Source organism: Pholcus phalangioides, unplaced genomic scaffold, assembly GCF_987345545.1.
Source record: "Pholcus phalangioides strain wild (caught in Gottingen) unplaced genomic scaffold, Ppha-v1.0 ptg000031l_1, whole genome shotgun sequence".
NCBI lineage: Eukaryota > Metazoa > Arthropoda > Arachnida > Araneae > Pholcidae > Pholcus > Pholcus phalangioides.
The window spans coordinates 8,173,654-8,196,942 of NW_028301621.1; the positions used below are offsets into that span (position 1 = coordinate 8,173,654).

At 37.7% G+C, this 23,289-nt stretch overlaps 1 protein-coding gene across 3 annotated transcripts in view; it reads left to right on the forward strand.

Annotated features, from left to right (window-relative positions):
- Nucleotides 1-12,948, forward strand: part of LOC149067072 (band 4.1-like protein 4) — a 151,458-nt gene extending 138,510 nt beyond the window's left edge. For 2 of the 3 annotated variants that reach the window (XM_089252909.1, XM_089252911.1), the window contains exons 21-28: nt 2,110-2,175; nt 2,294-2,362; nt 2,533-2,613; nt 3,138-3,332; nt 4,425-4,521; nt 5,067-5,200; nt 8,905-8,998; nt 10,433-10,661. In XM_089252909.1, coding sequence (XP_089109035.1) covers nt 2,110-2,175; nt 2,294-2,362; nt 2,533-2,613; nt 3,138-3,332; nt 4,425-4,521; nt 5,067-5,200; nt 8,905-8,998; nt 10,433-10,549 — 853 coding nt within the window. In that variant the 3' untranslated portion in view covers nt 10,550-10,661. Of the gene's footprint in view, nt 1-2,109; nt 2,176-2,293; nt 2,363-2,532; nt 2,614-3,137; nt 3,333-4,424; nt 4,522-5,066; nt 5,201-8,904; nt 8,999-10,432 lie in introns of all 3 variants that reach the window. The other variant, XM_089252912.1, reaches the window with a different exon arrangement.
- Nucleotides 12,949-23,289: the final 10,341 nt, after the last annotated feature.

Genomic DNA, 23,289 nt, shown 5'->3' on the forward strand with positions numbered 1-23,289 from the left:
AAATTTAACAGGGTTTTCTGCCACGCTGATAATTTCAAAAATTAAATTGAATTCTTAACTTTTGGAACCTTGACTTTATTTAGAGATACAAAAAGCCAATGAAATCTGATATACAAATAATAAGCAGTAACTTTTAAGATATACATAATGTATCATTGATTTCAAATTTCTATTAATATTTTATCAAGTATGAAAATGAAAACTTACATCTCCATCATGTATAAAGAGATGGTATTTCTTTGACCCAAAATATACTGAAAAATTGAATTTTCTGCATGTAAATAACATCCAGAAAATTCATTTTCTTAGTATATCTCTATCATGTTTTTTAATATTCAAATTTTTAAAATTTGAGGGGGCACAGATTACATTGAAAATTTTTTTGCAGATTTAATTGAATTTTTTGACTGAATCGGTACTCATAATTAAATGCCTTCAACTTCGTGGGAAAAAGTCCTAAATATCTAGCACCCATCATAAAAGTAAAATGGATTTGTACATTTCTCTAATTTTGATTTTTTTTTTTTTTTTTCTCTCCTCCATATGAGCTTACAAGTCGCCATATTGTTTACCATGTCCTCCAAACCTTTTTTGGGGGGGATATCGTAATCCAAAAAGTCTTGTATATGTGTTACTGCCAAAGCCAGAAATTGACCAATTTTGTTTAATACTGACCCATCAAACCACAGTCACGATGCGGTCATTTTATTTCTCTAAAATTTGGCAAAAAAAAAATGTTTACGTAATTATTTTTTTTGTTTTTCTCCCGTCACATGGAGCTAATCCAATACAGTTACTTTATGCAGACAATGTATCACACATTGGCAATTAAAAAAAAATATTTGGCTCCTCCGGCTGTCTTGCATCTGCATATTGAGATTTTGCCAGGGATCTCCAACCACTTCGCAAAATGGCCAGCCAAAGTCTGAATCATTTCTGCAATTCAAACTTCGGCCAAAACTCCAGGCCAATTTGCGAAGTGGCCAAGCCCCATCATGAATTCTCCATACTTCAGGCTTTGGCAGTGACATATGCATCTTTTAAACATACCTAATTATGGCTTGATTGAAAGTTTGTTCTGAAGAGCCATATTCATGTTGGTTGGTTTGAGTTTATCCCCAATATTTTCTGAACATTAGTTTGTCTTTATCAGAAGATAGCCTATTTATAGGTCTGAAACATCTTCCGATGATTTTAACTATGATGGGGGAATGTTGAGGAAAAACTCCCGTGACAAATTTTTTAACACAAGAAGCTCAGATCAATGCTTCATGTACTATATGAGGAGTGCATAAATTTTTCAGTCTTTGAGCCAGATATGTGTATTTCTGCGGCTCGCAGGCGAGAAATCGGAATATATAAAGTAGCATATGACCTGTATTTTACAGGAAATTCCCGTAATTTTGGTAGTTCCAACTTTTCTTTTACAGGAAAATCCTAACTTTCAACAAATCTTACTTTAATATATATATTTTTTTTTTAATGAAATCAAATATTGAGATTTTTTTTACATTTACATTAATTACATTTCAATCGATTATGAGTTGCAGTAGCTCCCTATTTCCCACAATTGACAATTTTCCAGCAATTGTAGTAATATCAACTTTACTTATCTCGTTTTTTTTCGGCTATAATTTGATAACTTGTCTTTTCTTGACAATATTTTTATGATAATGGGCAATGACCTGTATGGGACCTGATTGAAGATATTTTTATGAACAAAATATGGTCAGCCTTTCACTACTGATACTTTTCTACCGGAGCACCTCTCGCTGGCTGGATGGATGGAGCCCCTTAGCGAGTCACATTTAGCCCACAGACTGGAGGTTGTGCACTCCTGATTGATATGGGGGGGGGGGGGTATATGCTTCAATCTTTAATTTTTTTGATCAAAAGTCTTTTATTGATTTGAACGTTTTGCTCATCAAATTTCTGTACCATTGAACAAAACTTCATTTTTAGGAAGCAAAGTTGTAAATAAATTTATTTTACTTTTTAATTTCGCCTTTATGAAAGCATTTCATACAAATGTATCTAACCTATTCTATTTATTTGTTTTCGCATTACATTCATCATTATATGCTTTGGTTTTATTACAATTAATTGAAGGCGTTCCCGATCAAGATCTCCAGATGGTAAAGGTCCTTTATCCACGGAAGTCAAAAGATACATAGAGTGAGTTACGTTCAATAACGTATAGGCGCAATTCATAAATATATTGGTGTAAAAAAATACAAAATACCTTTTTAACATTATAGCAATAAGTAGGCCTAATGTACCTTTAATTTTGCAGCTACAATTTGATTGATGCTAGTTTGCTGACTGAGGAGGAAAAGAAAGACATCAAATACACCAAAGTTCAGTAAGTGCCTATTTCTTCAAAAAATATATTTTTTTCTACTGTGTACGAAATCACACAAGCCCCTTTTCGAAAAGTTTATATCTGCCTATGGCTTGAATAACCTGGTTAATTTTGTGACTGGTAACATTGTTTTTGCTTTTAGATATAATCTTTTTTATTCCTTATATCAGGACTGACAGCAGGTTTTTCAAAATAAGATATTCGCCTCCTTCCGGAAGGACAGATGCTGTTGATCAGGAAAACAACAACAGGTGAGATACCTCTACTTGACTTGCATTAATAATTTGTCCTAAGACTAACAATGTAAGTTGTTAATTAGGCAATATTTCCGTTGGCAATGTCCCCCCTCCCCCTCTCCTTAGAAGGAAAACGAAATGAATTGAAATTGTATTGTAGGGAGTGAATGTGCAATTCTTTTTTTTTATCATTTCTTATTGATTCCGCTCTTGTGAATAAACATTTACATTCTACAAATACAACATCAGAAGTCATCAAGATTTGCTCAAAGTGTGTGTGTCTAATTGAAAAAAAATTGAGACAAGACAATGTAGGTGCTGGCTGACATAGGTCAGAGTACAATAAAAGTTTAAGTTTAGCTATGATGTTTTCTAGAACAGTTAACCAAATCATTAGTTTAATTAGTATTTATTTGATTTTGATATTATACAATAACTTTTGTAATTAGCATGTTTGCCATTGTGTAAGACACCACTCCCTTCTTTCATACATTTGATGCCAGCAATTGATGTTGACTAACGTTATGATTTTTTTGCAGCGGAACTCGCCAAAGATCAAAAGACTCCCAGTGTCACGAGAATGCTGTATACACCCAGTTTACAAGAAATGGCCATGCGCAAACTGAACATTATTCGAATGAAGAGAAAAACAACAAAAGATCTGGTCAATTGATACCAAAGCCAGCATTGAATGGTTTCGCTCATAGCATCAGCAGGAGTTCCAACAATGTGAGGCAAGTACTCGTGGAAATATCTACATATTACTGCAAGAAATTGGTACAGTGAAACTTTTTACGAAACGGAATGTCCAGAGACTCAAATAATATTCCGTTTTGGATAGATTTCCGGTTTATAAAGGTGCAAATCAAAGCACTAATCATTGAACAGAATGTATTTTTATTCCATTTAAGACAGGTTTCACTGTATTTAAAATAAAAACTAATGTGTGTGTCAAGTAGGGATTGACAAATACCATGTGCAGGTCGCTGTCAACTAAAAAAATTAGTATTGCCACCCCCTCCCCCAGAATGTCTTATAAATATTTACTAAAAAAAAAATTCAGACTATTCCTGATAGATGGAAATAGGTTTTAAGTCTCAGAAAAAAATATTTTGAGCCGTTTCTATCTCTTTCAACAAAAATGTTTTGCTCCCAAGAAATTTAATTGAGCCTAATTTCTTCCCCCCCCCCCCCCCCCGATTTGTCTATCCCTGATATTAAGTATATTTGGTTGGCAGAAATCTAAACTGTTTTTCAACTGTAACGCATCATCCTATAGAGTAGAGCAATGACTGGTGGTCATTCTGAGAGGCTGTCTAAAGATGGCCGACTCTCTTGCCCCTGAGGGTGTAAGATGGTTTCAGAATAACCTCGCTCACAGCTACTGAAATTCACGCACTGCCATTCTTCCAGAACACAGGAGTATTGTTGGCCAGAACAGCCCAGGGGACCAGTTCCAAAGATGTATTTGTTAATTTTTATGCATTCAAATATGGCCATGACTGCTAGGGCATCTGCAGTAAAAATGGCATGGTCGCCATAGTGGTGATCAGCTGAAGTTGGTTTTCTGTGGTTCCCAACTTTGAGACACGAATGTGAGCCGATCTGCTCATTAAAAGGTCACACCACAGAGCAACAGACCTACAACGATACAATTATTCAATCATTACACTTCATTCATAGTTAGAAAAATTGGTGGTAGATGGAAGCACTTTACACAACAAGCATTACAGAAATAAACTTCATGCCAGTAATGTGTGAATTTTACTGTTGTTTTTTTTTTCTATTATTTTAGGAGCTAATAACTTGTATAATTGTTTTTATAGTTTTGTTAATGATGCACCAGTCAACTCTAATGCAGCATATATAACGGACTGGGCACAAACGAATAGAAGTATGACAACATTCGATAAAAAAATGCCAGTGAGTATTTATATAGTGATTTATTAGTGAGTATTAAATAGGAAATATTCTGATTATAGCGGCATTTTAATTTTTTTTAACCTTGTAATTTTTGTAGATACTTTTCTCTTTGGCAAAAATTTCTGTCTGTCTCTTGCCTATTTTTATGAAAACATTGAATTTCTGAAACCTTTTTGTATTTTTTTACAAAGAAAGTCGCTTGTCCCGAATTTAAGAGTCATCCACACTCAATGTCTGATTTAAGAATTTTTTCTTTTTCAATTTTCTAGAGCTGTTATAGGGATGTTAGCAAATCCTGAAATATTAAAAGCCTCATTTTTTTTCTGGACATCACATCTCTTCAAAAGTAATTCTAAAATTAGCTGTTTTTGATAATGTTGTAATGCTTCTGTTCTAGGAACCTTGGTCTAATATGGTCTTTTTACGATCATTCAGCAAAATACTATGAAACTATGACTTTTATGATTAAAAATGTTTTTTTTTGTGAAATAAATTAACATGTTTTCGAAACTTTATTCATTTTATTTATTAAATTTCTTTTTCAGACAAATGGTGGAGAGAAACATGTGATTAACGGGAACTTATGTCGTCCTAATCATGATATCAACCACACCAATGCACGAAACGACAGAGTTCCAGTGGATGACGTTCTTAAGGAAAAAATCTCTGGAAATGTCAGGTAAGTTTACAAATTTTTTGGAAATTTTAACTATGCTGACATTTTCAATTACAGTAATAAAGCTTAAGCTGTAGGCATGTGTAGCTTTAAAAGTAAATTGCTTGCAAAAGCTAGGTCAGCAAGCAGGGTTGTTTGGTTTAAACCAAGTGGTTTTTTTAAAAAAACCAGTTTGGTTTTTTTCAAAAAATCAAATAAAAGTTGCCTAAATATAATTTTTTTCCTTGAAAAATATCATATTGGTTCATTATTAGCCAAAATGCTTCATTTTTACCACATTTTATATCCTTGGGGTACATTCTGATGGTATATCTTTAAATGACATAAGATTTTATAAGTGGTTTTTTTCAAAAAGTCTCATAAGTGGCCAGAATATATATTTTTTTCATATGAAGTATCTTAGTTATTTAAAGTTATATACAGAAGCCAAAATTTCTCATTCTTACAACATTTTCTAACCTTTGGCTACATTCTGATGCTCTATCTCTAGCAAATTAATGAATAAGGATTGCATCTCACACATCTAAATGTAATGGTGTATTATCTCACAGGGTTTCTTTTTCCCTTCACAAAGAAGCAGCAACAGTAGTGACACCATCATGCTAGGGGCAGGTGGTCCTATAATCCAATAAAGACACCAGCTATCCTTAAAGGACAAAGACCAGTGTACTAGCAGTTACATTACCTCACATACATTTTCATTTTCTTTCCCATAAGAAGTAGCCCATCTCCTACTGTATATCTCCCAGTCTTAATATTCAATAGTTGTTTTTTTTATACTTTCACACTTAAGCCCAGTTAATCAAGGTTCTGCTGTATAGTAGTAACAGATTTATGAAAAATAATCAGCTATACACAGGGTGATTATAATTTAAGTTTTGATTCAAAACTATACAATAAGTACTGGTCAGAATGACTTGAAAATTTGCATGGATACTCCTGAAGCAATGGAAGTTTCTTTTGCAAAAGGAAAAAAGTGCAAGTAGTGCAAAATGTGCAAGTAGATGATGCTGTACTTGGCCAGCAGTATAATCTATTTTGTACAACCACATCATTTCAGCACTTCCACAGCATCAGTGTGTGGATAGAACTTCTATCAAGATGCACATTGCAATACCAGCAAAGCAGCTGCTGAAAATCCATTTTGACAGGATGCACCTTAACCCTTGCAACTTCTGGCTGTGGGTGTAGCTCAAAATGTTATAAACAGTGGTCAGATTGCAAACTTTGGTGTATTGCAATCTCCAGCACATTCCCTATATGTTAGAAGTTCCTCAGGAATATGAACCGGGGAGGGCGTTTGGTTTAATAAAGCTGAATTGCATGCACATCCACATCATGACCATGGCATACTCCGATTCTGTTGTTGAACAACAATTTTTGTGCTTTCAACCTCAGGTTGGATAACATAATTAACATTTCTTAAGTAAGTTGTAGTTATTTGTTTGATTACTTCGTTTTTTGTGATGTTTCCATGAATTATGAAATCATGCAATGCTATAATTAAGGTATCATTTTGCCATGACTGGCTATCATTTCCATTCTGTGAGCAAATTTCCCACTTGTTGGATGATGTCATTAATTTTTAAGTATTTTTTCCCCTTTACCAAATAAAATTGAATTTTTTCAGGAATATTCATGTCAATTTTCAAGTCATTTTGACAATCGTTCTTTTTTACAGTGTTTTGAAATCAGAACCTTAGTTATAATCACCCTGTATATCGTAAATCATTGCTAATTAATCTGCATTATTTATGCTTCATTAAATACATTATATTCACCTAATTTTTATTAGTTTTTGCAAAATAGCTTCCTAATTAAGCATACTGAAAGTAACTAGAGAAAAACCTTTATATACTATGTGATTAATAATAACATTGAAAGAATTTTCAAACACACAGTAATCCATTGAGTTAAGCAAAAATAATTAAATTGCAAAAGTTGGTTTTTGTTAAAATTTAAGAAATATTTATTGATTAATTAGTATGGGAATAGTGTTAATTACATTAATAACCATTTTATTTTAGTTAATTATTAGAAGTTTGAATTATTTTTCAGAAATTTCATTGTTTTTAATGTTAATACTATTTAAAACAAAAAAACCGGTTTAAACCAAAAAACCCTGGTTTAAACCAAAAACCCGGTTTTTTTACCAACCCTGTCAGCAAGTTTTTTTTTCAACATTCTAACTAGGGGACCAAAAAGCCCAACAGACTTTGTTTGGCTTTTTCTCTAATAAAGAGCAAAAATGGTCATTGGTGGGAGTAATCTTAACAACATCTGTAACACTACAAATTTTTGGAATCGCTTCATTAGCATCTCGAATCACTGAGACAAACAGGGGCTCTCAACCTGAGAACAGTCTACAATCATTAAAATGTGGTTCCAAAGATGGTTCACAGACCACTGCAAGAGGTTCAGAAAGGGCTATGAAAGATGTTTTTCATAATAAAGAATAGAATCTTCATAATTAGAATGAAATATATGCCTATTGCAAAGCTCTATGACATAGCACAGTGGGTCCTTGGTTCCTTTGGCACATGACCAAGATAATTCTTCTTGAATAAGTGCTAAATAAAAATTCCTACCCCCCTAGAGCCATGAATCTTAAATGATGTTATGAAGGTGCATGAAGGTTGAGACTAGAAATGGACATAATATCCTCTGCTCATGATTCTTGAAGGATTACTTTACTACCAGACCCACCCTGCTCTCAATCAAACGTAGACATTGGAGCATTCCCGAAAGTTGGACATACTTAAAGATTGAAGGATGCCCATGGCATCCCAAGGTGCTGTAATATATCTTGGGAGTAAAATTCTATTCAAAGTAGCAGTAAGGTTGTGATTTCTGAAAACTATGTCACTGCACTCCAGGATGCCACCTAAGTCTCTTGGGGTCGGGCAGGGGTGCCCCTAGATATTCAAAAATTCCCAAGGGTACTCTGAATGTAAAAGTTCTGGAATATCTGCCTTTCAAATTCAGCTCCTTTTCATGAGTTGAGATAGACTTGAAAGTCTGTGGAGTACAATGGTGTTATATACATATACAGACTGCATAGCTAACTCTTCTCGCACCACATATTACTGGCGAACCATTGATCCTAGAGGCATACTTTCAATTAGAAAAGTACCAAAATAATGTGTTGACCTCAGATACATCATTCATATTGCAAGGATACTTTCTCTAACTGGAAGTATGCCCCTAGGATCAGTGGTTCGCCAGTAATATGCAGTGCAAGAGTTGGCTATCCACCCAGTATATTAGATCTTTCCTTTCTTTCAAACCAAGCACAGTTCTTGCCTATCGCCATGGGCAATTTACTACCGAGTGAATTGTGCTGGAAGTGTGAGAGTGTGTACATAGTGTTGTGTATAATTTTTCAGTGCTGTTCCATCTATATTTCAGATGTGAAGTGTAATGATTGAATATTTATTACTATATCTATTAATATATTGAAATTACCACCACTGTGGCAACGATGGGATATATTAGGTCACCTGAAGAAATTCTTGATGTTGGGGGCAACGTACTCGTATCTCCACCCATGCTCCTTTCTGAATGCCCCCTATTTCAAAGTTATCTCCAGTATGAATTTATTGTAAAGGTCAATCTGATTTTAAAGATAAATATTTTAGATGTATTATGTGACTAGAAATTTTACAATAATGAATTAATATCAAATTTTTCTTTCCTTTTCAACATAGGATTATGAATGGCCATTATTATCCTGCCCCAAAGCCACCTCCACCACCAAGAGTAACTTTTCTAAATGAAGTTTCTTATCAGCAATATCCAAAGGTGAGTGTTGTAACATAAACAGATTAAATTTTTATTAGAGTGGTACTCCAAAGTTGTAGCATTTAACAAGTCTATTAACGAAAGAATGAATTAATAGATATTTATTTTATGAATTATTTTAAGTTGTGACAAGAATATATTGAATATTAATGTTAAAAAAAATGATTATCAACCAGGTAAATATACACAGAGAGGCTAAAAAAACTGGTACAGTGAGATGTTACATGAGTGCATATAACCAATCAGTGTAACTTCATGTGGTCTGCATCGCCTATATAAGACAAAAGGTAACTAGATGAGCTGTTAGACCAGTTTCTGCTGCTACAATAGCAGATTATCACGATTTAAGTGACTTTGAACATGGCTTCTCTCATAGTCTACGCTCATGAGATGGGTCGCAGCATTTCCAAGGTAGAGATGAAATTTGTATTTTCATGCACCACCACTGCAAGATTCCACTGTTGTCTATGGTATGAATGGAATCCAGAACAACATAAAATCACCGATGTACATAGGCGGGAAAAGACTGAAGGAAGAGACCCATCAATGGCCAATAAAAATTGTTTCACGAAATACACATATAGCACTGCCTGAAATTGCTAAAGATTTTAATGTATGTTAACAAGTGTATGAACTATACAACGGTCACTCCTTGATATGAACTTTTAGAACTAAAGACCCATTCAGGTACCTTTTGATGACTGCAAGGCTTGGGCTCGCCAGCACTGCCATTGAACTGCTGATGACTGTAAGCACGTTACCTGGTCTGACGAGTTATATTTTCAGTTGTAGGGCATGCGTAGTTGGCATAATATGAGAGCCCTGATAAGGCTACAGACGACTCTGAAAGGTGGCTGGTACCTAAACATCCTTACACTTGCACTCATTTATGTTTGTGCATTGCAGCGGGTTCGGGACAGTTCCAACAGGACAATGCGACACCACACGCATCTGGAGTTTTTACAGAGTGGCTCCAGGAACACTCTTATTATGTCAGCATCCTCCGTTTGGCCCTCGCCTAAATCCCCAGGCACTAACATTATTGAGCATAAATGGGGTACCTTGCAACATGTTGTACATCATCTCGCACCATAATTGAATTGCTGGCTGCCCTATAAGAATCATGGTGAGAATTGCCTCCAGGATAATTTCACTCATTAGTGGATTCCATGCCACGTCATATTGCAGAAGCTCTGAATGCTTGATGGGGGCGGGGGGGCAGTGGCTACATTGTATTAAGTAGGTGTACCAGTTTTTCTGGCACTTGAGTGTAAACACCCCCACATGAATAATTCTCTCAAAATATAATGCTCTGTTCTGAAAACTATGGAAAGGCATTCATAATTCAAAACAAAGCGATCAAAACCAGAACTAACACCATAAAACACTCATTAAGTTCAATTAGAGTTTAGAAAGTTATTGCTATTTTTTCAGACTTTTAGCTCTTCCAGATCTTGGGGCGAACCTCAGCCAAAGCAAAGGAGTGAAGAGCCAAAAAGTGACAACATCAACTGTTCCAATCAAAGCCATGAGATGAGCACGGAGCTTTGACGGTTACCACTGGACAAAAAAAAAAAAAGATAATCGACCCACACTTGTCAGTGTGTGTGTGCCAATCTTAGACATAAATACATAGGCTTATATGTGTGTGTATGTGGTTTTGCTGTGCAATAGACGATTAGAGTATTATAGTAAAAGTCTCTTATCAAAAGTAGATTATTATAAATACATGTTTTTATCGATGTTTTTAAATATCAACATATTTGCATTTATATATACAAATGTAGCGTATGGATTATGCATCTGTATTAATTAACTGCAGAGCAGCTTATTTGAGAAGGTTCGGAAAAAAATCATTTTTGAGATATAGCTTTTTTGTGGTCCTGTGATAATTTTGTATAATTTGACAAAGCTTTGACGTGTGTATATATAGTATGACATTTCGTTTGTATAGCCGAGTGTTCAGTAACCATTTTATAGTAGTCTTAGATAGGAAATCTTTTTTATCTTCACTAATTCGAACCTCAAACTTCTCTTGATAGAGTGAGTCTTTCAAAAACATTCAAAATTATATAATTTGAGTATTATGATGAACAGGAAATTTATAGAAAATTGCATGTTAAAATATTTATGTAATATTCTGTTATATTGCTCAACAGAAAAATAATTCATGTTCTCAAGGAAATTTTAATGGTTTTAGGGTGTATAGGGGCTTGATTCTGAATCTGACATCGGTTTTGTCAAATTGGCTCTAGTTTTTGAGATAAAGTGAAAATTAAATTCCAATGGTAATACATGCACAGCATACAAATCACATTGTTGAGAGTATGCATTATCCCAAAAACTAGAGTCAATTCAGCAAAACCAATGCTAAGATTCCAGAATTGGCTCTTCCAATATCGCCCTGAAATCACTGAATTATCTTCGGCAATGATTTACTGTATTTGTTTAGAGCACTCAACGTGATACGCATGCTGCTTATGGTATGGTATTACTATGGAAATTTAATTTCCTCTTTATCTGAAAAACTAGAGCCAGTCTGACAAAACCAATGCCAGATTCGGAATCTGCATCCCCAAAATAATCCTAAAATCAGAAATATCTTTGGCAATGATTTACTGCATTTATTTGTAACGCATAGTTTCAATGTGATTTTTATGCTGCTTAAGGTATTACCACTGAAATTTTATTTCAATGTTTTCTAAAAAACTAGAGCCAATCTGACAAAACCAATGCCAGATTCGGAATCAGCAGCCTCAATATACCCTGAAATATATTTTGAGAACGAAATCGGTGTTCAGCAGTGTAATTGATATGTCTTGAGTTACAGAATAGTATTTTCTGGGCGAGTTGAAGTTTTTACGTACATTTCCTACTGATAATTTGGCCTTATATATATCGACAGTGGTTTAGTCTGGGACATGTTCTCTACTGATGTATTTTTCTTGCATTCTGGATGCACACCCTTTGAACAATGGCTATCTCTCCGGCATGGTACATCATAATCCTGGCCGAGACAATTTTTCAGCTCTGTAGTACTGGTGCAGTGCGGGAACGACACAACTGCTCTAACAGGTGCACACAGCCATTTCAGTCTTTGGCTAACCCATGCTGGGAAGAAACCAATGACTCATCTGGCTATGTGTGTATTGATACATTTGTTGGAAATACCTTTCAAGGGCCGCATGGAACCCATTGGTGGCCTGGTTGTGTACCCCTTATGTAGAATGTCAATACATTTATTTCCGTTCATAAATAGCAAGAATAACCACCAATGCTCTAAGACAGATAAGCCAAACAGCATCGCAGAAGTGATTGATGATAAAGAAAAGATTCTAGACCAAACCTTTCCACTCTTCAGACAATAATTGGTAGATGGTGTACTTTTTTTTTGGCGAAAAAGCTCTTCTGTAAATTCCATTCAAATGGTGGCAAATTCCCAATATACTGTAGATCGATGCTTGGCAACTATTTTTCATCACCAGGCTCGATTCGATCTTTTGGGAGGGTTAAAAGCAAGACAATAGGAACACCCAATAACATTTCAAAAACCTGCCGTGGAAGATGTTGGCAACATATCGCTGTTTTGGCGTAATCTAAAACTAGGCAACAAAAACAAACAGTGTATTGGGAATCGACCCAAATCATTTTTTTAATCTAAAATGTTTTATATATTATTTAAATACATGAAAAGTACAACATTTGTATCCTTTTAATTATATATATTTTAGGTGTTTGGTAAAGAATTTTTATATCAACTTTTGTACAGCAAGAGAAAAACATTTTTACGGTCATTTTCATTGTAAAACGTTTTTTTAATGTATATAAGAGCCAGAATTTAAAAAAAAAAATTTTATGTGTTTTTAATTATCTTGTTATCACTGATGGTGCATTTATTATGATAATAAAGGATCGAATATGCAGTCGGTTACAAGTCTTAACCCCTTGAATTTGTTGTAATTCTCATTCACTGGGGGGTATTTATTGTTTATAGGCATTTGTGTATTTTTAAAACTCAAGTTTGCTACACATTACTCTGACGATACAGAATTTCCATGAATTCAAAACATCTCTAACGAGATGTGAGGCCACGCTTTCAAGGTCATAGTAGGTCAGAGTAGTGTGTGTTGGCCTTCACGAGCCATTCGTATACCTCCTTTCCCAAATCAAAGCCCACCCCTAGGTCTCAATAAACGGGTAGTTGAAAAAAACCCTGGAAAATGTGTTGTGAACCTAACTTGAAGTTTGTTTCTGTGTAATGCTTGTTATAGTGCTGCCATTAATTTTTCAAATTATGAAGTGTAGGGCTTAAATAATTGCACTGTTTTAGACCTGTTGCTCTCTGTGGTGAAACCTTTTAATGTGGGGAGATCAATTCACAACTCGAAGTTGAGAACCTCAGGAAGCTGATCACCACTGTGCCGTCTGTGGGGGGTTCATACCTGGTGATGAGAGTCTGGCCACACAACTGCACTAATCATAAGTAATATAACTAACCAATCACACACGGTCCCTTAAATATATCTTTGAGGAAAAACTTCCGCATTTAATGATCAAATGGGACCCGACTTGAACGATAGGCTACTTTAAAATTTTGTCAGACCAGGGCAAACTCCATAAATGTTCAAAAAACTGTTGGGCAACAATGGTTTTTGGGTCCTAACAATCACTTTCAGATTGTTTACTTTGGTTACCGTGGTTCCCTATCAGTGAGTTTCAGACGTGTATATGCCTTTACAATGTGGTTTGCCACTTCTTTAATCCTGTCAGTATATGTATAATAGTTTATATGCCTTTATCACTTTCTCCATTCCCAGCAATGAGAGCTTTTTTAATAGACATCATCATCAGCAGCATCACTTTGAGGGTCAGGCAAAGGATCCCCATAGAAATCAATGTTAAAATTTTACTGTAGAAATACAGAAATTTAGTTTTCCACCACATCAATAATTTATAAAATTCTTCATTTTTGAAATAGAGATATGTAAAGCCCAAAAAATTGAATATGAAGTAATTAGCCGGACTTACGTTTGAGTTGAATATCAACTGTATTGATTGAACATACATTGATTTCAACTTTTTATATCCTGTCATGCATGAAAATTGTCTTCGTAATATCTTTTAATATTCAACTGCATAAATTCATATAGTTTAGGATGTTTTCAAATTAATTATGGGCCCATCAAGTATATCAAAGAAATTGCACAGCTTTAATTATGCATCTGTCTGTTTCAGCTCCCAAAAATACTTAAGTTCAAGTGGGAGGATCGAAATACTGTGTGCCCCTTAAAAAAAAAAGGGGGGGCGGGAAATTCATTTCTACGTTTCTTTAAATCTGGATTTGGTTATTTCTGAAGTCGCCATATTGGTTAACTTAGACACGATTTGCATGTCCCTCAAAGAAAGTTCGGGGGGGGGGGGTATGAAAATATCTAGCGCCCCTTTAAAAAAAGAGTCTTTTTCTAAGTCAATCTTTTGGTGACAGACGATCGCACAATTTCTTCACTGTTTTAGTTGCTCACTGACCCTTGCTCTCTAGGTCACTCTTTCGGTCATTGACATGAAGGAACATGCTCCAGGTCACTTAGCAACTTAAGAGTGTTTGCAAACAAAAGAGTGACCTACTGAGCAAGAAACTCGGTCACACTAGCTGATATAGGTCTTTGTGCTCTGGGCAGAGGCAAACTTATTTCATCGCTGTTCTCTCATTAATTTTCTTGACCACTTGCATCAAGTGACACCCCTACATGGGTGGAGGCATTGCTCTCCCTCAGCGTCAACGGCAGAGCTGACTGATCTAATGTATTGGACTGGCCAATTTACAAAGTGGCCGGTAATCCGTGGCCAAAGTCCAACAACAAAAAATTAATTCTGGAAAGATCTAGTAACCCTACGCTCTTGAATCCAGGGTTATATTAACCAAGTATGACGACCATCTGTCTCTTTGTTTACACCAGAGTAGCTCTCTTGCCCAATTCATGGTGAATCTCCCAAAATAATTTGAAAACAGTCGAATATGTACAGATCGCCACGATGTAAATCGGCTCGTGTAAGATTGCGGGATTATTACCTGCATGGCAACCTTTTCTCATGGGCAGTCGATCACTAAGAAATCAATTCATAACTTTTTCCTAAAGAGAAACCACAAACTTCGTCATCAATATAAATACGGACGGCCTAGGCTATCGTAATATGGATGTTGCCTCATAACCATCTTTATGGAGAAAAAAATACGGGACGTTGCTTTATGCTGAAATTGCAAAAAGCAAATTTTCGAGAAGTGAAACTCCGCTTCAAATCGCAGCGAATTTATAAAAAAAATTCTTGTTTGCAGCCGCTGAGTGAAAGAACATTTATTTTTCGACGATATTAGAAATCAAGATAAGAATTGCCATAGAACATGGTATCACAAACGCATTTGGTCGGTCAATATTGCAAAAATTACTTATGAAGGGTGTTGCGTTGACTGAGGCAAATACAAAAGAAAATATAACTTGACAGCTCTCTGACATTAAACTGTGCTGCACAGGTTGTATTGTAATCATGTTGTCAAAGTTAATTGTTTTGTACTTATTATTAGCTTTCTTGTCCCACCCTTTAAGAAAGTTTGTAGATTTGCAATACCATATTCTACTGCAATTTTGTTCCTCTTGATGCCTTTATCCAGGGTCGTCTTAAGAGTATCATGCCCCCCTCCCCCCCAGGCAATTGATTTTTCTGAAACCCTACCAAATTCTCAAAAATTTCAACCAGATCTCATTTTTGTGAGGCCCATGCCTTAAGACAACACTGCCTTTATCATCCCTCTGAACTTGTCAACCGGGGAAAAAAAATTTTCATTTTCTCTCGATATGTTACAGCTAAAGTGCAGAAATCGGTTATTCTACAGATTAGCTAGGTAATGTGCACATTACGGCTTTAGCGGTAACAAATATTCACAACTGCAACACCACTGAACACATGGTTCATACTCTTTCAAGTTAAAAAAATTCAAGGACTTTTCCAGGCAAAATTCTAAAATTCAAGGACGTTTATATCACACTCGATAAAAAAAATTTTCAAAAAAGTAAAATATATTCTAAATCTAAATTAAAGACTTAGCTAAGTGTGCTCAGATGCATTAATTTAATATTCCGACATATACAGTTGAATTCCGTTATAACAAACTGCAAGAGACCGAAGAAATAACTTTATTATGAAATTTCGTTAAAACAGGATTTGACTATCTGAAAAAAAATATTGCAGCGATATTAAACTTTTCCCACCAAAAAGGAAAACCTTGAATAAAAAGCATTATTATTCACACTTCAAGCTATGAAAAACTATGTAACAGCTTAATAAAAAAAAAAATGGGCATATATTTTTTTCTAATTTTCCGGAAAAGAATGTTCTTAGACCTTTCTACAATCTCCTAATATTCTGGAGAAACTGAATTCTACCATCCTGAATCTTCACCCAAGCAACAAATACTTTCATCACACTTGTTTAAATATTAATTCCTAAATAATTAAAATATGAACTGTGCCATCTATTTACTAGAAAACATCACAAATTATTGACAATTAATCAAGACACCTGGGTTCATGTGTTTCATATAAATCAGTGTTATAGATAACACAAGAAAAGAGCCAGAGGGATATATATATATATATACCACATATTTTATTACATATTAACTTATCAGCAACTTGCACAGCAGACCCCTGCATTAAAGTAAGGCTACAATAAAACAAATTCAATTTTTCATTGTCTATAATTTTCACTAATGACTTTTGTTTCTCTTTCGCACTTCTACGCAAACTATTTGACTTTGCTAAAAATGTCATGTCACCCAATTCCTCTGCCTTTTCAACAAAACTATCAGCAGATTTTAGCAAAGCTTGTATGTCGTTTTCCAGGTGAGTTTTTTTTTTTCAGTTCCATTAAATCAGAGTGTTGACAATCTGCCTTTCTTTTTTCTGCAATGCTCAATTTTTGGTTTTCAAGATATTCTGTATATCTTTTTCGAGCATTTGAAACATATGCTCTCATGCTTTCTGTAATATTTACATTCACAGCTTTTCCACCTGCATGTACATGATCACAAATAAGCCTCTGCGGAATGTACGAGTTTCCACCAAGATTCTCAACCTCTATCTTATTATTGATGCTGAAGCCCCTTTCAACAGTAGCCTGGCCATGGCTCAACAATGTCAAACGTTTCACGATTCCCCATATATTTTGATACTTTGCTTTGTTCGTTTCGAAGAACAGTTCATCAACTCAAGCATTTCTTATATCAAATTCCTTATACCGCGAGTAATTTCCTAAGACTACTTCTTCCAAGTAAACATTGTATTCTTCCATGATTGTATCGCAATCATTTTCTAAAACTTGACCCTTTTCAACGAGTTCAGAACATGTTTGAATCGTGGGATGCAAAAGTTTTTGTCAAACATTTTATGAGGGTCAAAACAAGAGATTCCTCACAATAGAAAATTGAGCTGGTGAACGCTCAATGAATTTCTGCACCATATGAATCATTGAAATCTTTACGTAAAGCAAATATTTGTAAGTCACTTACTGATTTGGAGCCAAGTAGTTTTTTCATTGTGTTATTGGCTGCAAAGCCAGCATCAATGAGTTCTATATTAGAGTAAAGTTCCCCTCTTCTTCTTATTGGTCGTAGGTCCTCGGCTGTACCTCCACTACGATTCCAGGGCGAAATAACTGGATTCTAGACTCCCAAAAGGAAGAAAACAACACTTTATTTAATTTATTATCCAACACCTCCACGAAACCGTCCTGTCTCTTCGGTCCAAACCTTTACACTCCCCTCTTTTTCGAATGTCTCAACTCGTTCTCGTTTCTCTCTCTCGCGACTCCTGTTTCTCCTCGGCCTTTTTCCAACCTCTTTTCTCCTGAACCTTACACGTCCCATCATCGAAAAGCACATCCATCATTTTTAAATGATGATGATGCTTCAAGAGCGTAACTCGGTTTCTCACTGCTACTGTGACAGAGCGTCGGCATTATCTTGCGTATCACCCTTTCGGGTCCCTCAGGCCAACGCATGACGCTATCTGGTAGGCGAGTGTTGTACCGTGCAGTAGCAGCTACTTTGGCGGCGGCCATACCACCCTTGAATGGCAAATAACGGTTGTTCATCTCCTTGAGCTGCGAGGCCTTGCCCTCGGATGCGGACGCGTCCCGATTGGTCTTGCACTTGACGAGGGCAAGCGTCTTCTTCACCATGTTCCCGTTGACGTAGGGACAGCGCCTCGTACAGACATATGGTATCTTGGATCCTCGATTGACGACTGCCACGTCGACGACTTCTCCGTGTTCTGATATAAACTGCGACACTCACTCGGGTGTCATTCCCTCGGACGGCATGTTGCAGACCGGGGTCATTTTAGCGCATCTGGTCTCGCAAGCCGGTACGGGCACAATACAGCGCACTTTAGTGCCTCCTCCGTTGACTTGGAATTTGTTCGAGTTCCTGAGACAGTACCGGACGACCCTCCAGTCCTTGGTCAGGGTCTTGACCTTCCTGAAAGATGAGACCAACCTCAGGCTGATGTAGCCCTCCTTGTTTCTCTGGATTTGTTTCAGCAGAAAGTTGTTCTTCATGATGTTAAAGTTGGTGAAGTAGCTCTCGACTTGGGATATGATCCTCTCTTCAAGTTCTTCGTTAGGTATGCAAAAATCGTTGTTATTGCCGTTGTTGGCCTTCTGTTTGCCATCGGCAGATGAAGTACACACACCGTCCCTACGGCTCGGCTCATTGATCGGACTTGGAACTGGTACATTTTCCAAGAGTGCGTCGTATGCCGTCGGACATATTAGCATTTCATTTATCAAGCGACTCGACACTGCGCAAGTAATTGGCACGTATCCGTGTTTGCCGTCGCTGATCTTCATCATACATATTTTGAGAGGGGCTATCTCACTTTCGCCAAATGCGGACTTGATCCTTATTCTCCCCTCGCCTTCACTGTCGTCGATCTCAACCAAATCAGATCTAACGACTGAGATCTGGGTCCCAGAATCAACTACGCCTCTTATTGTCTTCTGACCACATTTCAAACTCACGGTCTGCGGTGTGTCAATGTCCGCACCAACACCAGCTGCCGGCACCGTGATATGTGCTGTTAGAACTGTGGTTTCTTCAATCGTGTCCCCCTCTTCTGTCTGGACAGAGTTCACCTGGGCCCGACTCAATGGCTCCTGCTGGCCTCTTGCAGGACAAAACCTTGCTATATGGCCTTCTGCTCCACACGCGTAACAAGTGACTGCAGCTCTCTCTCTGGAATTCGAACCCATCGTCGCCTTAGGTGGGCAGGACTCACCCTGAAGCCTCTGGTTTCCGTTGGCTTTCCATCTCGGATTTTGATGAACCGGTCTTGGGGTTCTCGTCCTGTCACTAGGAAAGGGTGTCTTCAGAGTCCTCTTCACATCATCGAATCTATCTAGTTTCTCCGATAGCTTACTTGGTGACACCATATCACTCCATTCGTCCAGATAGTGTTCCTTAAAATCTGCTGGAACGCGTTTTTTCATTTGATCGCTGATGATTAAATCTCTTAGTTGCTCAAACGTCGTGACCCCTAAAGCCTCCGTCCATCCATCAAAATAGGTACACAGTTCGTGGTAGAAATCTCTCCAGGTGTCCTCTTGATTCTTGTGGCGCGAAGAAAACATCTGTCGGAACTTCTCTGGGGTGAGTTTGAATCTCCGCAATAACAATTCCTTAACTTGATTATAGTCCTGTACTTGCTCTTCCGGCTCGCGGGCAATTAACTGGTTCATCTCGTAGGGAAGAAGTCCCAAGAGCTCAGCTAACCATTCTTCCCGTGCCAAGGCCGCGCGACGAGCTTGCCGCTCGAACAGCACCAGGTACAGACTTATGTCTTCTTCCATTCTGAACTTTTGCATCATGTTCTGGAAATCCCGGCTGGGGGTTCTGCCGCGCCCAGCTTGATTATTCTCCTCTCTTCTGACTCCTGTCTCGATCCTCAGTCTTTCGAGTTCATGTTCCATCTCCTTTTCTCTACGCCGCTCCTCCATCTCCATCTCTTTCTCTCTACGCCTCTCCTCCATCTCTTCTCTTTCTTTCCTATTGCCTATGATCGTTTTCAGCATCTCTCTGCATGTCGCTTCGTTGTACAGTTCACTTTCCTGTATGGTACTCACTAGTTGCATTAAGTTGAACTCCAATCGGACTTCTACCCCCAAGTTGGCGGCCATGGTCTCCAGATCCTCCTTGTTCCCCTTTGCCAAATACGCCATCTTTATTTATCGTCTCGATACCGCCGTACAACACTTGCTCCTTTTTGCCTGGGCAGGATTGCCCCTCTCAGCACCGGTTGTCGGGTTGACTTCACGAAAAAAAAAAAAACAGCGTGGGTGCTCGACGCTGCTACTATCCTTCTATACGAACCGGGTGGTTCCACCGTCGCTAGGACACTCTTCTTCGAATTCAGCTCGCAATCTTGAGTCGTTGAAGCTACGACCTCATCCTTTCGACTGCGCCAGTAAAGTTCCCCTCTTCTTCTTATTGGTCGTAGGTCCTCGGCTGTACCTCCACTACGATTCCAGGGCGAAATAACTGGATTCTAGACTCCCAAAAGGAAGAAAACAACACTTTATTTAATTTATTATCCAACACCTCCACGAAACCGTCCTGTCTCTTCGGTCCAAACCTTTACACTCCCCTCTTTTTCGAATGTCTCAACTCGTTCTCGTTTCTCTCTCTCGCGACTCCTGTTTCTCCTCTGCCTTTTTCCAACCTCTTTTCTCCTGAACCTTACAATTAGAATGATTTTCTGAATCAGAGACATCTACTTCCAAAAGTTTAAGCATGGTGTTCACAGATGACAAAATATGTTTTTACAAATCGCTGCAACAATGAAGACAAAACCCTTCTGTAATCTTCAACCAGAAAAAAAATCATTGGCTGATCAGTCTGATATGCAGTTAAAAGATTGAAGAGCTTTTGCAACAGATAAAAAAGCTTGCAGTTTCGCAGGCAACAATTTGTCTTTAATATGCCTCCTAAAAGATCATAAGACTTGCACTGTGGCCTGGTTTCCTTTTTCTCTACGGCAGAAGCATACACTTCCGAACATGGAAGCGATTGCAGAGCACACTCAGCAGCAGGCACATTCTCTAACCAGCGGTGACGCACAAATTTCTTCGGGAAAGTAGTAGCTTCAACTATTTTGCTGAAATTCTCACGCCCTGCAGGGGAATCTTTAAACAGGTTGTAAATACTGAACAGGAAATCAATTTCCCATCCACTTGCCGAACACCCCCTTTTGAATGCATTGTGCACACTATGCAAGTGTAACGTGCCGATGATCCCCCGGCGTAAAAGTCCGTAGTCACCGTCACGTTATCTTTGTCATAAATGTTACTAGTCTGCAGCTGTGATCGTATGGCGACGATCAAGGCCGATCGTGATGTTCGCCTGCGATCGCATGCAGATGAGGTGACCTTGAAGCCGATTGGCTTGATCAGACACGTGCGGTCGGATGTTCTTCCTTTAAATACCGGCCGTACGTTGTAACAGGTCTGATTCCGCGTTCGTCTAATCTTGTTCTGTTCAACTGAAGCCCTCTAGTAGGACGGTTCACCGTCTTACTACCGTATCTATTGGCCTTAGGCTGAATTGTTAAAATGCAATAATCTACATTATTTGAATCCGTTTTCCGGCAGGTCCGGAATCAAAATATAAAACAATCTTCACAGTCAAAGTTCTTCATTGCTGATCGAGGTGGTCCGGCCCTCAACCGAGAGGCCCCCTGGAGCTGGTCAAGGTGGTTCGGCCCTCAACCGAGAGGCCCCCTGGAGCTGATCAAGGTGGTCCGGCCCTCAACCGAGAGGCCCCCTGGAGCTGATCAAGGTGGTTCGGCCCTCAACCGAGAGGCCCCCTGGAGCTGATCAAGGTGGTCCGGCCCTCAACCGAGAGGTCCCCAGGAACTGATCAAGGTGTTCCGGTTCTCAACTGAGAAAACTCCTGTGGTATTTACGGAAAAACTAACAACATCGGATGTCCGATCGCTGCACAGGTTGACTGTTGTTGATCATCAATTGGTGAGCCAGTATCTTTACTGCTAACGTCCAATAGAGGGCTCCAAGATATACTAATCCATTGTTAAAATTAACTAACCCATATAATTAATTGAATAAATAATATTTCATGCGAAAGTTTGTTTCTAATTATTTTCCACTTGTCGTTTGCCACTTTATTGCTGGATATTTCGAACCGGGCAAGCAACTCCCATAAGGGACGTTGCAATTTTGGGAGCTCGACCGGTTCTCAGTAAGTGTGGCAAACCGCGGGTGGAAAGTACTTTCGCTAAAAAAATTTTTTTTTTTTTTTTTTGATATTTAACATTGATTTTAGAGATGAATTCTAATAATCATAGTACGCCGTAAAATTCGGGCGATCATCTGATCAAGGTCAAATCTAAAATTTGCGAAAATGTGATTTTATGTTCTAGTCGTTTTGTGATTTTACATTCTAGTCATTTTCAATATTTAAATGTTGAGACTAAGGACTTTTTCTCCGGTTGCATGATCCTGTAGGAGAGGGGGGGGAGTGCCTGTCGAAATTAGTGTATAATGTGTATTTTGGAGGGAAATGTTATTTCGTGTATTTTGGAGGGAAATGTTATTTCATGTGTTTTGGAGGGGATAGTGTGTTTTATGTGTATTTTGCGGTTTTTAGATAAATGAGATAATTGATGTGACATTTGGTGTGATATTTTGAGGTAGTGGTGAGGAAATTGTGAAGTTTTCGGAAGGTTGATAGGGCAGGGCCCTATATCTATATATTGTATTTTGGTGTTGCGATTTCATGCGGGATTTGAAGTTTTTGAGTGTATAATTATAGTTAGTGTATTTCATGCGGGATTTTTGATATTTTTAGTGTATTGATAATGTGTATTTAATGCGGGATTGTTTATTATATTGCATTTCATGTTTTCGATAGGTTTCTTTTTCCTCGGGATATGGATTGTTAGGAAAACTGGGCCTTAGAAAAATTCTTAAGAATTTTTCTTTCTGGTGGCAGGGGGAATGTAACGTGCCGATGATCCCCCGGCGTAAAAGTCCGTAGTCACCGTCACGTTATCTTTGTCATAAATGTTACTAGTCTGCAGCTGTGATCGTATGGCGACGATCAAGGCCGATCGTGATGTTCGCCTGCGATCGCATGCAGATGAGGTGACCTTGAAGCCGATTGGCTTGATCAGACACGTGCGGTCGGATGTTCTTCCTTTAAATACCGGCCGTACGTTGTAACA